Source organism: Dermacentor albipictus, chromosome 3, assembly GCF_038994185.2.
Source record: "Dermacentor albipictus isolate Rhodes 1998 colony chromosome 3, USDA_Dalb.pri_finalv2, whole genome shotgun sequence".
NCBI classification, from domain to species: Eukaryota; Metazoa; Arthropoda; class Arachnida; order Ixodida; family Ixodidae; genus Dermacentor; species Dermacentor albipictus.
The window spans coordinates 138,804,625-138,821,946 of NC_091823.1; the positions used below are offsets into that span (position 1 = coordinate 138,804,625).

General features: G+C 46.9%; 1 protein-coding gene across 2 annotated transcripts in view; it reads left to right on the forward strand.

The window, feature by feature from the left end:
- The window catches only part of LOC135917826 (uncharacterized), a 103,472-nt gene that overhangs the window by 77,874 nt on the left and 8,276 nt on the right, over positions 1–17,322 (forward strand). For both annotated transcript variants that reach the window (XM_065451427.2, XM_065451428.2), the window contains 2 exons: positions 9,080–9,286; positions 11,364–11,489. In XM_065451427.2, coding sequence (XP_065307499.1) covers positions 9,080–9,286; positions 11,364–11,489 — 333 coding nt within the window. The remainder of the gene's footprint in view (positions 1–9,079; positions 9,287–11,363; positions 11,490–17,322) is intronic.

Consider the following 17,322-nt stretch of genomic DNA (forward strand, 5'->3'; position numbering starts at 1 on the left):
GCCACCATGCTTGAGAATACACTATGGCAATTCGATGTGTAAGTTGTGGGAAGCCCCGTTAACTTCCAGAAAGCTGCTGATGACGGTGTGTTCTGTGCGTTTATTATCTTACCGCCCAAAGGTATTACAAAGGAATGAAACTCTACTTCGCTTAGTCTGAACCCATTCTGAACCCATTCTGATCTCTCGGCGACCACTTCGACAGCTGTAATTTTAGAGACGACATTTCTAGTATATATATCACCGACATTACTCTGTCATGTATAAGGTAGCCCTATCCTTAACACATATTATTGCAACAGCAATTATATGAACACTCCAGGGGGATTTTCGCCGTCGACGTTGGTGTCGGCATTAGGCTGTTTCACATGGCGCGATTTTCAGTCAGCGACACAGCGAATTTCGTCACTCAGCGACCGCCGCGACGTCGTGGGCTCTCCGTGACTGGATTCCAACAAGTCGGTCGCACCGTCGCTCAGTCGCAGCGATGGGAGCGATGTGGGAGGGGCAATGTGCGTTTCACCGCGCGTTGGCAGCTTTCGAGCAATGTCGCGCGTCAGTTCTAGCTATGTTTAGGGCGTACCCACCAGCGTTTGCGGCTGAGGATCTTCATACATTTTTTTGCTTCGCTTACACAATTCGTTCGAATTGGCACGTACCCACTTGACTGTCACCGTCGTCAAGCTCTTAATCCCTACAAATCGCGCCAGCTGCTTATATACATGCACACTCATTAGTAGTTTGTTCTTCTGCAAAAGCAAATAATCATCCAGGGAAAAAAAGTTGCGCTTCTAACAACGAAACTAGAGTGTACTACGCGGAACCACCCCACCGACGCCACGCAAGCCGCACGCTCATACTTGCGGTGTTGAGCAGCACCTCAATCACCGTATCTGCAAGCTGTCGTAAAGTCTCAACCCTTTTGAACGTTACAAATGGTGTACCTATTCTATTATCGAATAAAAATGGGAAAATTCGAACATTTCACTACTTTCCATGTTGTTCTTATTTAACAATGCAAGCATGGATACTTTGTGAGCAAGAGGCAACCTTGCGCATCGCTGCAACGGATATCGCGCTGTCGCAAACGCATGTGAAAGCTGTGAGCGAAAATCGCTCTGCGACGTGCGCGGCAGAACGATTTCTTTCGCCCCAATCGCGCCATGTGAAACAGCCTATAGCCGTCGCGATGAGGTTCCTTATGAGTGAATGCGTGTGAGGGTGAGCCGGCGAACGTGGTTCGAGCTCGTGTGCGTGAGCGATGAACGCGGCGCGGATTCGTGCCCACTCGTGTGGCGCTCGAGGCAGGGGGGTGAAGCGAGGAAGGATGGGCGTTCTTCTCCGGTGGCTGCTACGGTACGCCGGTGTCTTCCTCGCGCGCCGCTCCATACAGAGTGGACACAACCGCGGCGTCTACTACGGCGTTCTCCACGCGAATCGCGGACGCCGTAGTAGACGCCTCTGGCGGACGCCGTAGGCACGTGTTGCGGCGTTCGTCTGTCTTAAAAGCGGTCTGTGCCGTGGATAAAATGCGCCGCCCTCATCATCAAAGCTATCTCCGATGTTTGCAGGGTGCGAGTAGTGCAGGAGCGTCGTATGCGCTGTGGTTTCGACGTTTCGTGGGCGTTGAAGCGAAAGATGCACGAAGTTAATTGGCTTGTGGCTGGCGCCGCGATTCCTAACTCCAGCGTTTTTACAGACAGTTCCCGCAACAGCGAGCGATGTGTGTTTATTTTTACCTCTGCATGTGGGACACCATGCTGGTTAATTTAGTTAAAACACGTTGACGGGCAAGATGATTCGAATACATCATAGAATGTGTCAGCACAACTGAACAATGACGTAGAAAGAAGCAGACTTAAAGACAACGCTGTCTCTGTGTGTCTGTTTCTTTCTGCGTTCTCGTTGAGCCACTCTTACATATTCTATCATTGTTACTTTAGCTAGTAATCAAATGTTTACAAGTTTATACGGCCGATAAATCTACTACCCTTACTTCATACAGCTAACTGCTAATTTGTTATCGCAATCGGTGCTTCGCCTTTTAGGCGGAACTGCGAATTTTTATTTATTTATATATTACAACATTGCCTTTATGCAACAGAATTGAAACTTTCTTTGATATAAAAATAAACTCATTCTGTATTACTGTTTAGATCAACATTTATATTATCTTTATAGCATGGGATGGCTCCTTGAATACATGTAGAGCATGTAAGCTTTGGAATGGATGTCATGCGCTTAACTTTGGTGTCGTCATGCAGAGGGAAGCAATCATCACTCGTCCATGCATGAATCGCGTGATAAAATTGTGGAGCTCTCGCTGCATACGTAACGCAGTCGATGTTTTATTTAGAGCCGCATGCGTCGTGCAGAGAGCCGTTTCTCGGCAGTACTTTTGTCGAGCCGAGCAGTAGTAGTAGTGCTTGAGAGAGCTACTAAGGTAGGAGTAATAGATCAAAATCATTCAGGGGCTCACCATAGGTTGTAAGGCCTAAAAATGTACAGTTTCCAGCAGGCATTGCACCCTTTAGTGGTTATGGCCTCCTTGTGTTCAACTGTTTGACCCGTACGGTCCAGAATTCTCATGTAGAGAAGCGGGCAGCGAGGCTAAGAGATCTCGAACCTCTTTGACTCCAGAAGAATGGGTTCGTAATGCAAGGAGCGCCATCACAGGGGATTAAGGCAAGCGCTGGAGTCCCAGTCAAATACGAGTGCAGCGGTCTTGAGCAGCACGGGATGGCTTCGGGCGCCACTAGTGAGGCTGTCTTTATGTTTACATTAGTGCACTAGCATCACCTGCGAAGCAGAGGACCCCACCACTAAGAAGGAGGAACCACGATGGCGAAATCAAGCGGTCAGAAGCTCACTAGACGTAACATGAGTTAGGCACATGAGCTTTCTAGGCCATGAATAACTATATCTTGTGCACTTGGTCATTCTGTTTCTGTACCCTGTTCTTAATATGCCTTTGCAGCACCTATATTATTTTTCACGTGGCCAACTGCCGCCACCTCCCTGAATGTGCCTACCCAAACTCGTATGAATGAACTACTGGTGCTCATAAATATTTGCAAACTAGGGACATTAGGGGTAAAAGACACCATAAGACGCACAAGCTGTTCACATTTCGGGGAAGGTTTTGAACAGATTATTTCTTCTATACAACAAGCAAGGATATCTTTCCTTGAGTTTGTTTAAATTCAACAGGACATTTCTCCAAATCATCCATACATAGAGCTAGAATTTACTCCTACAAATGTCAAACCAAATATGAAACACGCTGCGCAGGCATGCAGAGAATTCTCCGTAGTCTAGAACTTAAATTGCACTAGAAGTAGCTTTCTTTATACACTGCAGACTAGAAGTTATTATTATCAAAACGCTGTTTTCGAGCCGGCCCTCAGTTGTTGTAGGCTGTAGAATTGGGGCCAATGGATTCGCTGTATATTCGGCAAAATACTTGCATCAGGCTGAAAGGTGTAAATCTTACCAGGTCCTCGAACCCTTACTTGATGGCAGCACCAATTTTTGAAATATTTTATCATGTTTACCTCTTTCTTTAGATACTATTACACTGCACTGGTGGGAAACGAACTTCCCTCTAGTTCCGTTGGTGAGAGGTTCTTTCTCGCGTTTGGCTGACACAAGAACACCAGACGGAAATCTCAGTACATTCGCTAGTGAATATTGCTTCTCAGAATATGCCTTTGCTTACTTGCTACGGAGTACGACGTGATTTGCTTCCGTTTAACCACCACGTGTGCTTCCATCCAAAGGTGACCATAACGGATGATAAAGAGCCCGTCCTGACGAAGCGGCTATTCTTGGTTGTCAGAGGGTCGCCCGTGTATGTGGGGTGCACGTAAGATGAGGATTGCGCTTCATGGTATCATTTCGGCGCTCTTACTATATTGCCAGCATCACTAGTGCCACTGCCGCAGTCATCCCCGAAGGCCCATCCTAAGCGCTAAGTTCAATATAGCCTGCAACTGAATATGTTACATTAAAGCGAACTCGCAGCAAGAACATTTTATTACACATTGCTCCGATGCGGCTGCTAAAGCACCATCAACCCACCTATCCGCGTGTGCATCGCACAGGGTCCCTTCACTCCTCTTGGCAGGAACCCTCTTATTCAGACCCATCGGTGAAGCACAATAAAGAATGCAGAAGACAAGCGTGGAACATAGCATGCTAGAGAGTTTGAGCGTGTCCGGGAACCCTGTGAACGCCACCGAGCTGGCCGTTTTACCTGTTTAGGGGAGGCGCAAACGTGAACGGCCTGCAAGCTGCAGCGACAGAGGTCGACCACACTGACGCAGCTAATATTGCAATGACCAAGTGTGTTTCACTTTGTTCGTCGAATAAATTTTCGGCAGCAACACGATTACGCAACTGCCGAAAATTTAAACAGGCAGTGGAAGCAGCTCTGTATTTGTCTGAATGAGCCTCGAGCTACCACTTGGCCGCAATATGCAGGTTGTTCGCGTTTGCGCTTCCAGTGATCCGGTAAAACCCCAGTTCGCTGCATTTACCTGTATTCCAGATACAATAATGCACTATAATAAGGCAGCTAAAGATTAAAAATATTGCCGTGCCCTCCACCTCTGTGAAGGATGACGAGCGAAGCGTTACCTTTAGACACCTTAATGACGAAGTGCACCTCCGCGGTGGGTCGGCTCGGCATCGCACTATCTTGGCGATCTGCCCACGTGTCTACACACGGACACGATCCTGGCGGAACTAGTACTTAACAGTTTCTCTGCAATTAGCTGTAATTCGCTGCAAAATTGGCAACGTCTTTCCGTTTCTTAATGAGGAAGACGAGGATGCTGAAGCCAATGTTGATGATGATGATATTTCCTGTCCCCGCTCGCGTGTTCATCGTCGTCGTCTTCCACAGCTGGCTGGCTCTATTTTAAAAGCGATGGCCTTACGCGAAGGAGAGATGTACCGTTTTCACGTTGGGTAACCATCGGAATGCTTAGGCATATAAAACGTGCCTCCATTCCACCCTTTGAAGGCGTATGTATTGCGAAGCTGCAGAGGAAATGTGTTCGCGACCGCGTTCGCACTCTCTCCGTTTTGGCTTCGACGCCGCAGTGGTTACCCGGCCCGTCGCAGCGTCTCTTCTTTGCATGTGTGGCAATGGGTGCCTTCCCGGTGGCCTATCAAGCATTCCACTGTTGAGATTACTGCAGCTTCCGCGACCACGTTCGAAGGCGTTCGCTTCAAGTTTCGACGCCGCGGTGCCTGTTACTGGCCTCCGTACGCTTTTCTGTAACCCCTGGTCACTAAGTGAAACCTTACCAGAACGTTTTGAACAGAGTTCGTGGCATTGCTGATTACAGCGGCAGCACACGCTGCTCAACAGATGCAACGAGCAGAGCACTCACGCATCAATGATAGATACATCGTGTGCACGCAGGTGTGCGGAACTGCGACATACATGCTCATCTTAAGTGGGTCCTCTCCCTGGTACCAAGTGCATTGTTCAACTAATTAAATTTATCTGCATAAATTGCTCACAACATAGGTAACGTACGGCTAACACACAATCTGCAAACATGATAGCATCGGATTGCTATTGCAATATACAAGAAAAAATTCCGTTGCCCTGAAACTTCTTCGACAGCTGCCTTCCAGCTGCCGTTCGTTTTTCTGAGCAAACCTACGCACGCGGACATGAAAATACCCGGTCTACAGCTCGCGGTAAAAATTCGCCGACAATTGCGATACTTCGCAATGCAAATTTTGATCGCAGCTGTTGTTTAGAATAAGCGATGTATTATGAAGAGGAATTTCATTCTCAACGGCAGTGTCCTCTCGGCGGTGGTGCTAAACCTCTGCTCCGGGAGCTGGTTTAGCAACAGCGGCAGACGAAGCATTTCCAACGCGTGAGTAGCTCATTGTTTAGAAATAAAGCGTGAACACTGCTACGTGTGGCTAGCGCCGAGTGCATTCTGTAGCCGCGGCGGCGCAGGCGATGTAGCCCATGCTTAGTCCGTACGAAGCCCACGCCAGTGCTCTGTTTCCATGTTAGTTTCCACATTTCTTTAATATGTGGTATCAGTGGACGCGCCCGCCGCATGCCTGGTCGCCGCGATGGAGCACGTCTCGTACGTTACTCCACGCCCCTCCTCACCTTTTCGCGATAGTGTACTCCTCCGCTTTCCTCCTCGCGCTCTCTTCGCTCTCGCCGTCTTTCAGGCCCCCCTCCGTGCCGCGTTCGGTCTTTTATCTGTCGCGATGCTTGTTCGCTCGATTATGCCGAAGGATGCCCACGCTCAACGCTGGAATGTGCGCCTAAGAGCGGTACTATTAAAAAATTTATTTTTACGCCAACGTCCTGCGCTCACCTTTGGTCAGTCATTTACAAGTGATTACCCAAGTCAAGAAGGTTTTAAGAAAGCCCATTTGAAAATCTTCTTGACGAAACGCTTCTCTAAGGTGCTGTATAAGCACCTGCAGGAGAGTGTTAGTTTCATGGAGTGGTGGAGTCAGCCAGTCTATCTATAACCATGGCTGGATGTGAGCGCTGACTGCACCTTATGTTGGATGAGAGTGCAATGTCATAGGCAATGTTCTAGGGACGGCTCTAGGACACCCAGGTAGGCCTTGATTAGGTAAGCCTTGATGAAGCGGAAAAGCGGAGTCACTATTCAGTTTTATGTCGGCGGAGAATAACGCTGTCTACTCGCAAGGGGCTACTACACAAGAGGTGTCATTCAGCGCACAGACATAAAATTTGTATGACAATTACTGGTGAGAACTTTAACAGAAAATATGAACACTTCGTGAAATTACTAGTTGCATAGCTTTAAAGTGAACAACATTGTACATCTCGCCATCATCACCATATTCATATGTTAGCCAAATTTGTATTCAGCTGCAAAAAGTAAGGACAATAGTTTCATTGGCCGCGCAAACTTGCAAACGTTCGCTTACTAACTAAATTATTATACATGGTGTGAGCACTCACAGGCAACCATGAACACATCCCATTCAATGACAACGGACATTCGCATTCAAAACGCTTGCGGGAGGAAGTGCGGCAGCCGCCGCAAGCAATGTGGCCTTCGTTCTGTCGATCGCTTCAACGCTGAGTCGTGAGAACACCCCACACACAGAGCTATGAGTCGGCGGCCCATCTAGACGATGCCCTCAAGGCCGATCACTTTCAAGATAAAGCCCGCGAGCCACGTGTTGTTTTCGAAGCACAACGCCTCCCTTACTTCCCCTTCCCCCTGTACCTCTCCTCCCCCATCGTTTAAGTGGAGCCGCGCCCCGCCCCATCCTTCCACATTTCTTCCCATACGTGTCACCTTCATGCGGACTTGCTATCAATCGGCAGCTGGCGTTTCAAAATCATTCACTTACCGACGAGGGGAGTCGGCATCCGTGGGTATCTTAGTCCATTGCCCAAAGTTACGCAGCCTGGCAGACCATGACTGTCTACTCTAGGCACGTGACCTCGGGGTGACGGACCAGATCACGGCCGAGTTTGCGCTCATGCCTCCAGCCTCTGGTACTGGACGGAGTGACTGTCTGACTATAAACCTTCTTGCAACCAGGTCACCCGTGGTAATTTCGTACGGCCACAAAAGAGACGGAATCATGGTGGAACGGTTCATCTTGATAGATGCTATGAGGGTAATACAGACGCGTCCATTCTCCCATGATGCTTGCAAAGAGCTTTGTTGTTTTAAGGGAGCAATAATTTCTTGCCGAGAAGAATTATTTGCATAAATGCGCCGCCTAGATACCGCTCACCGCCAAGGGTGCTGTGACGAGATTGACCTTGGCACTCTTCTTACCGCTTTGTGTTCTTCCCTTCCCCAAACCCTGAATAATGCTCCTTAAAGGGTGCAAAAAAGAGCCCTTGACAATCGCTCTCTGATGGTGTTGGGCTGCTGAGCACGAGGTGGAGGGATCGAATCCCGGCCACGGCGGCCGCATTTCGATGGGGGCGAAATGCGAAAACAGCCATGTGCTTAGATTTAGGTGCACGTTAAAAAACCCCAGGTGGTCGAAACTTCCGGAGTCCTCCCCTACGGCGTGCCTCATAATCATAAAGTGGTTTCGACACGTAAAACCCCAAATATTATTATTATTATTATCGCTCTCTGAGGGATCAGAAAGGGCGTGTCTAGATGCCCAAAGGATGGCGGGAAATAACATGCAGTCGCTTATCTTTCTATAAAAAAAATAGGTTTTGGAGACTGAGCTGCGGTGGGTTCCTGAAGCGTCTTTTGCCCGCTACTGAAGGTGTATGGACGCGCCGTGGTTGCCCAGTGGCTATGGCGTTGGGCTGCTGACCACGAGGTGGCGGCATTCTATTCCGGGCATGGCGGCCGCATTTCGATGGGTGCTAAATGCGAAAACACCTGTGTACTTAGGTTTTGGTGCACGCTAAAGAGCGGCGTGCCTTATAATTAGAGAGTGGTTTCGGCACGTAAGACCCCACAATATTTTTGAGGATGTGTGGGCACTAGAGTGCGGATATGCTTGCTCCCTATTCGACACAAGAAAGGATTCCTCCTAGGACACGGTTGCCTGGAAGTTGTCTGTTCAGGTAAAGGATGTCCGCTCACTCATCTGTGTCGCGCGAACACATTTCCCAATTGCAGAACTTTTCGTCTTGAAAGGCTTTGTCTTCTTCACTCGCTACTGGGGTGAGTGGACAAGGGATCGATACCCTCATTTTAAGGCAGCATTACGGATACAAACTTCTTTACATATTCACTAATGTCTGCAATAAATATTATTGCGAGTTCGTACATTTACCACTCGAATCTGAAGACACTGAGGTTCAACTCGAACACCTGCGTATAGTTTAGCTCCGTGAACACCATACGGTGTGAATACTAGCGCCTCCGTACGCCATTGATTACGTATACATGTCAACAGCTTATATTTATACTCTTGCAAGATTGACGCGCTGCAATATGGGAGTGCCCAAACAACGAATGTGGAAGTTGCAACGTGCCAGTACGTTTCTTTGCTTAAACATCTCGATCTTTTAAACCTGTAGCCTAGGAGATGTTCATTTGCCTTTGCTATTTCGAATACTTAGGCCAACGTCATGAGCAGCTTGACAACGAGCCCCGCGGCATGGCCACCAACCACTTCGTTTGCTGTGTCCGTGGGCCTGGAAGGTCGTTGGTATAAGCCAAAGGACCGAGACCATGACCCCAACGGGCCCGGGAATTACCAGCTTGGAATGCCGTGCAGAAATGAGTTACCTCACGGGTTCACGAAGCAGACATCAGACATTATACAGGTGAGTAGGTGGTTTGCCACCGTCGTAGCGGAGCCTTAAATATATGAAGCTTCTCTACGTGAGATTGGGAGCCATCAAGTGGAGCAAGGGGTTCACTGCGTTACTTTAGCGATTCAAGGGCCGTTCGAAGCCCAACGGCATGTCGGTTAGCAACGCAGGCTAAAACTCCTATGCTCCAACTTGAGACACGTGAACTATATGTGCGATTTCATTTCCACGTAAAAGTGTTAATTAATTCCAACAAAAGACTCCAATCACATCCCAGTCACTGCTGCTATGCTCTCTTTTTGCATATTAATAACCGTAACATCGCGCTTTACATGTCTCAGTTTAGTTCGCGCTAGAGATGGATTGTTTTAGGGATTTCTATAATGTAATCGTATACAAAAGCGTAGATGGTCACGTCCCACTCTCTGCTATACTTAGGCTTAACGTGTTGCTTGTAGCAGTGTGGGATAATTTCCGCGTCTACGTTTTATATATTCTTACTATAAGATCCAGAGGGTCGGTTTTTTTTTGTGCGTTACTCCGTATTTGTTCCGATTTGCCTTTTTTATCACGTAGGTAAGGCTTTCTTTAGACAAAACCAAAATTCATTTGGAACGCCTGTTGATCTTCTTAAACTCGGCCCTAGAAACAAAGGCAGTGAATAATATGCTGGTGCAACGAAAGTAGACGTCACTGTTTTCAGTCTCAGCTTTGTTTCTCTGAATGGTATACATTGCTTTTTAGTTATTAATTACAACAGGCAGTTGCTAAACGAGTCCATATTATCATACCTATATTCTAAGCTGCTGTAGTCAGAACTGAAATGATGTCAACGTGGAATAATGATTTGTTCGTATCCGGATGAGTTATCATTGCGGTGGAGTGGTTGTTATACATTTATTACGCAGTCTCAGAGGGAACACATTTTCAAGTTAAATGACAGGCTCAAAGGGCACGTACATGTTATTTACTGGATCCAGGCACTGGAACAAACCAACGCTGCTATTTTACGGTTGGTTACACAACATGGCCTATTGAGTTATCGCTCAAATATTACCTTGCCTTCAACAAGCTACTCTTGTCTAGCAATGTTCAGTGCCATAAATACACAGACGGTTCGATTTACCCAACGCCCAATACCTGTGGCCTCCCTGACTGACCAAAAATCGACCAACTGGCAAATGGAGGTCGCGGACGCGTTTATGTATAACAACAATACTGTGCATAAAGTAAGAAAAGCTGCAGACAGACATGAAAAATTGCCTGCACACCCACGTATGTGTGCCTTGATGTGTGTGTGCGTTTATTTTGTCGAGCCGTGTCTGGTTTTCGGTTGCACATGCTACCTTGTCGAAACGCTTAACCAAAAGACGTTAAATGAAAGGTGAGACCTAAATCTCATAATTTTTTAGAGTAACAAGAGAGTGCTGCAAGAGTAACTTGCAGCGCCAAGTCATTGCGTTTCAGAATCACTGTTTCCATGATCATTAAATACACTCTGGCTTCGTACTCTGAATGGGGACACAATCATATATTATTAATGACTCGAGCCTGTGAAAGTAAGCCTGACAGTCCTGTTTCCTGTTGTTTTCTCCTGCGCAGGATGCTATTTATCGGCAGCATAATTCCTTCCGGTGATGGTAGAAACTTGCTACATATGTCTTAGTGATGCTACATAGCGCGCAGTACTTTCAAACAAGCCTCACTTTCTGAAGTTGGCAGCGTGCGCCGCATTTCGCTAAGTTGAGCATAGATAGTTTCAAGTTTCAATGGAACCAGGCCGCACAAGTGTACACAAATGAGCTAGGGCGTTATTTTGCCCTAATTGACAGAAGCATTGACTTCGGAGAATTAGATCTCTTCACGTGTATATCTGTCAAATGCATTACCATAGCGTAACAGGCACCGACGCCAAATAAAATTAACAACGACCGTCTTGGTTACCACCTGTAGGCGCCAGATGGCGGAGCGTGACATAAGGCACAGAATAAAAACTTTGTTGCACTTGCGATATGGCAGGCGAACCCGTACGTTCCAGTCACTGGGCCACATTCAGCTGCACTGAAAATTCTATGTCGGTTTTTGACAGGCCTGTCGTGACCAACGGTACAACACGACATTTAAGATCGACCAGAAGTTCCAGGCGATGGTGGGTTACAACAAGGACCACGGCTTTCTCTTCACCTTCGACACAGCCGAAACACTTCGGTCAAAGGCAAGTCATGTTCTCATGTGAAAGCAACAGATATGTACGCTCATTTAACTTTAGTGCTGCACTACGGACTTGAACTGCGTCAGCATTTGTCGCCCATGGCGAAGAGCAGTATCACCTTCTAGTGTTGCTCGTTGGCCACGTGGTTCGCGCTTTGACCGCGAGTTCTTGGAATCAATAGCCAGCGGCAGTTGTTGCATTTCGACATTGATGATACAGAGAAGTACTCGTGTACCGTGCTTAGGCAGCGAGTTAACGCAACTTAGGGTAGGTAAAACATTGACTAGCCGGCCGGTATAGCGACCTGTACAAAGAAATGTGGAGTTAGAGAGTATACTCGAGAGTTTCAGAGTTGAGAGCTGAAAGTATACCGCAGCGACAATATACTACTATTGGACTTCCTCCTCCCAAGGGCTTACAAAACGTAAACGCAAATGTGACCACCGTCTCAAAATTTACATTTTTAATCTTCTTTATGAAGATAATGAGGAATAATATAATACCGTATTCCGCAAAACGTTTTTTTTTACTCTTTGCAAACAGCATCAATTTTGTATTTCCGCTGTGAAGTGAGCTCCCGACAAAGCCTTGATATCGGCTATTTCTCAGTAAATATGGAGTAATTTTGTTCCTGAATAATGACGATGCTTCCGACGTTTTGTACGTTTCAGCGAATTACGTACCGTTGGTCGGGTAGAGGTCTATGTTTCGGCTCGTTGGGCGATGCAAACTTAAATATGGCAGATAGGTGCGTCATTGGGTTGCAGTACATTCATAGTTGTATTTGGTAGCCCGGCAGGGCTTGTGTTGTTCTCAGAAGTTATTCATGGGTAAGCGGTGAAGTACAACACTAAGTGACAAAAGCAATATCATAAAAAGAGATTAACAATTATCAAGGCAGAAACCCTAGTAAAAAAATTATTTTCGCAAATCTATGTGAATCTGAGCAATTCATCGATCAGTGACAGGGAATCTACATAAACGAATTCTTAACTAACAGTGTTCAGGTGGGTGACATTTTTTACGTGCAAATTTTCTGATCCCCTATTGCAAACTGTGCTGTTGTACGTCTCCATCTTTTGTCGTTTTCCTACTTTTCTTCCACCAGCCCTCCAACCGCCTCTTACTAATGCCTATTGCGGACATGCTTCCTTTACCACTTCTCCCGCTGAACACAAGGGCTTCAAGGAGGCCAGTGTTGCCTAAATCGGCTGCTGGGTAGACGTCTTCACATTCTAAAAAACATGCTCCGTCGTTTCCCTAGCCTTACCGCAGCAAGCCCACACTTCTTCTTTCATATATCTCGCTTTATAGCTGCGTGTTCTAAGGCATCCCGATCTCGCTTCGAAAAGTAATGAGCTTCCCCTTGAGTTATGATAAATAGTTTCTTTTCTGATTTCGTTTTTTCCTCTTAAGTAGTTACTCATGGCAGGTTTCCTTTTCCCTTGCCGCCATCCATAAGATTATTTCAGCCTCTCTGATTTTCCGCTTGACCTCCTTTGTTGCTGTTTTGCCCACCCTACAGGCCGCATACTTGCTGGTAAGCTTCCTAGTTCTTTTCCTCCACTGAGAATCAATGTCTTTCCTGTTTCATGTTTCTCCCGCAAAGGAATGGTGCTGAGCGCCACCTGGTGGTGGGCCAGGGAATCCAGACGTACACGCGGCGCGTGGCTTTCGCTGTGAATGATTAAGTTTTTCGCTACGGAAACGAAGGAATTCCGGAGTCCTAGTCATATGCAGCTTCATTGAAAAATCACTCTGTTAAGTGGCGCAAGAGCCTCACTGTAAAACCACACATACGTAGTCACATGCCTCTAAAATGTTGCGCACCTTGCGACATTTATGCTTTCGTTTCTATGGTGTCGAATGAAGCTTTTATAGACCATTCATGGCCTCAAGCATCGGTCTTCTCATCTGTTGGTGTGGTAGGCTTTATGGCTTACCTTGTTAGTTTACTATATCATAAGGGAAATGAATTGTGATTTAGTGGTGTGATTTAACCGCATACTTGAAAACGCATGGCATAGACGGGGCAATGAAGTAAAGATTTGACCAAAGTCTGACGATCTTTGAGACGCTTGTTGATGCGCCAACCACAGGTTTTCGCACGCCTATTTCTGCCAAGATAATGTGCATCAATGAGTCCGCCAACAGAATACTATATGTTAGAGATTTCTACGTGCACGCTTTTGCTTTTGCGAAGTTTTGTGTAGCATGCAAATACACCGCACTCATTATTCTGGCGCGGATTTCTAATAGGATCATTCTTACTTTGTGTTGCTTTTGCCACTTTCTCTAGTTCTAAGTTGTTAACCCAATGAAGAGCTTTTTGTTTACTCAACAGCGCATGTCCTATGAATTCAGGCTGTTTACCCTCGCCTCACAGCACTACCGAAATGAGCGACGAAATTCTCATTCAAATTACTAAAATTTGCGTAATCTTTTGTTGTCCCTTTATAAACGAATTGATTTTTTCACTAATATTCCGAACGTTCCCTTTTCTCAGTAAAGATTTGCTATGGCATGAGCCAGGAAAGAAGGGGAAGGTACCTTGTGCCGCCTATTGGCGCCATTTTTAACCTGACCTTCAAACTCGTCCTGTAAATAAACAAACTTGACGCGCAACGAGTAACGTTTGAGCTGGAGACGCGGGTACGTCGACCAAGGCGACGGTGGTGCTGCAACAAGTTCCATGCCGAAGTCGATCGACAGCCTCCGACACCACTGGAGATCCCTATGTCCTACAGCGGTGACCCACAGCCATCTCTCGCTGCTCCGGCAGGGACAACCGGCGCCTAGAAAACTCAGCGAGTACGTGAAGGAATGGCTGAAGCATTTCACGAAGTACATTGGCTGGAACTCTGCGGCTCAGCTAGACAATTTCACCCTCTTCTTTGCAGACACTGCGCTAGTTTTCTTTGAGAATCATGATGATACATTCACAGCGTGGTACAGAATCGTTACTGACCTCACAGAGTGCTTTCGAGATTTTATGATGAAAATAAAGCGGTCAGAGCATACGTTTCTTCAGGGTGCTGAAGTCCCAGATGTGACCTGTACTAGATACATAGAAGTGGTCCTGAAGCCACGGTAAATGGTCAGTCCTCGAATGTCCGAAAAGGAAAAATTTGGCCACCTTCTCAACGTGATTGCCGAGGATGTGTACCATTGTTTAATTGGAAACGCGAGTCTCACCTTGGTCTCCAACCTCATCATGCATTGCCGCACATTCAAGAGCTTCAAGTTGCGGTGTATCACGACAATGTCAGTGAGGTTGGCGTATTTTACAACGGTTGCAAGTCTTCATGACTAAAGTTTTCAAACTTACCTAGCGGCAACTGTAAGGCAAATTGTCCGCGAAGAATGTGTGGGATACACCAAAGGGGCGGATGTCGAACAGCTTCGTTGTGCTTCCTTCCATCTTCAACAGCATGCATCTGCTGTATTCTCATTTTCTGCCATGCCATGTGCTGCAGACTGTCGTGTTGATCGGCTACCACAGCATCGACGTTCCTTTCCAGACGACATGACATACAATCAACGGATTCGTAAGGCTGCCACTACAAATCGGGATTCGGAAGATCGCATTTATTATTTTCAGCGCCCCAAGATGACCCCGCAGTGCTCAACGTTGGTCGCGCATCGCCTGTTTGTTACGTTTATCAGTCACCAGCGCCGTTCGCCGTCGCCACGACAGTGGGTAAACTTGCAGGTGCTGCCGATGGAGGCAATGTTGCCGGACAATCTGCGCCTCTGCGAAATACTCCTCTGCCTTTTGTGTAGATGAAGAACAAAGTGTTTGTGAATTGATAGTATGCCTGCAACTGCATTAGTGGATACAAGTGCCACCGTTTCCGTCAGGAGGGTGATATCAAAGAAAGGCTGGGTCGCAAATTATGTTTCCATGGAATGATGGTGTGTCGTTTTGTGGTGTTAGTGGACAGTGTCTTATTGTTTTTGGTATGCGTTTTGCAAGTGTGTTATCAGAGGAGACCTTAAAACAGAAGTTCTTGTACTGCAGTGACGCACTCATGATGGGATTCTTGGTATCGACATTGTTGAGGTTGATGGTGCTTCCGGTAACTGTCAAACAGACAAAAAATATTTTAAATAGCGCGCACTCCCCAACCTTGCCGACGCATGCTTACCAGAGAAAAACGATTTTGTTTCTAACAACTTGCTGCAATCGACTAGATCGCTGTCACATGTCTCTGTCATTGTCGCTGCTACCGACCTCTTATCTGTTAAAGCGCAAATCCAACCACCTTCGTCGAGCTGCGCGAAGAAAGATGTACTTGTGGCACGACATCTGGGGACAGTAGTGAATGACACCTCCAATTTGTGGGCTTTCAGCTGTTATTCCGTCCCCACTGTTCACCCGGGCGATATGGAGCTCCCTGAATTTGACCAAAAAACGTGCTGCTCCATCACAGTTCAAAGCGAGGAGCACTCTCCTACTAGCTATTGCCACCGATGCACTTCTGAAGTGCAGATCCTACAGAGAATTAACTAGTCGCGGCCCTCAAATGAGGGCCACGCTCTCGCGAACGTTTTGCCGGCACATTTTTCTGTGATGGATTGACACAAGATGACAAGCAGGCTTCACTCCCGCGTTCTCGTTCTCGCCAGCGAATTGATATCGGATATGCAAATCCCATTCGGCAACAGTCTTACCACGTGTATTCGACAGATACGTCAATAATCGCTGAACAGGTGAAAGACATGGTGCAGAAAAATGTTGAATGGAAGTGTCCTGTAGTCCCTGGGCAACACCATAAACCTCATTATGAAAACAAAGATGGATCGTGGTGGTGCTTTCTTTAAAACAGGAAACCAAACGCAGTCACAAAAAAGAATGTGTAGCTGCTCCATAGCATTCATATCATCTCAGATTGCTTAAATTCCGGAGTCTGTTTTCATCACTGGATTTGGGATCAGGGTACCGGCAGAAACCCATGCATGGAGGTGATAAGGAAAAAATGGCCTTTGTGACACCACCCGGCCTTGATGAATTTAATGATATGCCGTTCGGCCTTTGTAACGCGCCAGTAACCGTCGAACGATTTATGGACACCATCCTCCGAGAACTTATATGAAAATTTGGTTGTGCCCTCTCGACGATGTGGTGATTTTCGGCAGCACTTTTGAGTGACCATGCCAGACGTCTCCGTCGTGCTCTGTATTGTATCGAAAAAGCGGGCTTGATACTGAATTTCAAGAACCGGCGGTTCGGTTAAACAGAGACGTTAGTACTTGGGAATCTGGTTTACAAACCGTATGAGGCCAAATCCACGAAAGATAGGGGCATTCAGCTCCTACGAAGCACCCAAGTAAGGGCGGAATTTGAGGAGTTTCTTAGGACTTTGCTCGTATTTTCTTCGCTTCATCTCAAGGTTTGACGACGTCATGTAGTGCTCCCTATGTCTTCTGTAAAAACATGGCCCTTCTACAGGACACCGGCTTGCGACAATTCATTTCGGCAGCAACATTTCTATTAGCGTCGGGGACCATACTGCGTCACTTCGAAGCAGCCTCTCTTACGGAAGTGCAGGCTGATGCAAGTCGCATCGGCAACGAAGCGGTACAAGTGCAACGTTATCAAGGAGCTGAGAACATTATGGCTTATGGTAGTCGCTCTTTGAATAAGGTGAAACGCAATTTCATTATCACCGAACAAGAATGCCAGGCAGCTGTTTTCGCTGGCTCCAAATTTCGGCCCTGTATGTACTGACGCCCGTCGACTATCGTGACCAGCCACTGCTCGTTTTGGTGGTTGTTGAAGGTTCGTGACCCCAGTGGTCAACTGGCACTCTTGGTTCTTCGACTGCAGGAGTAC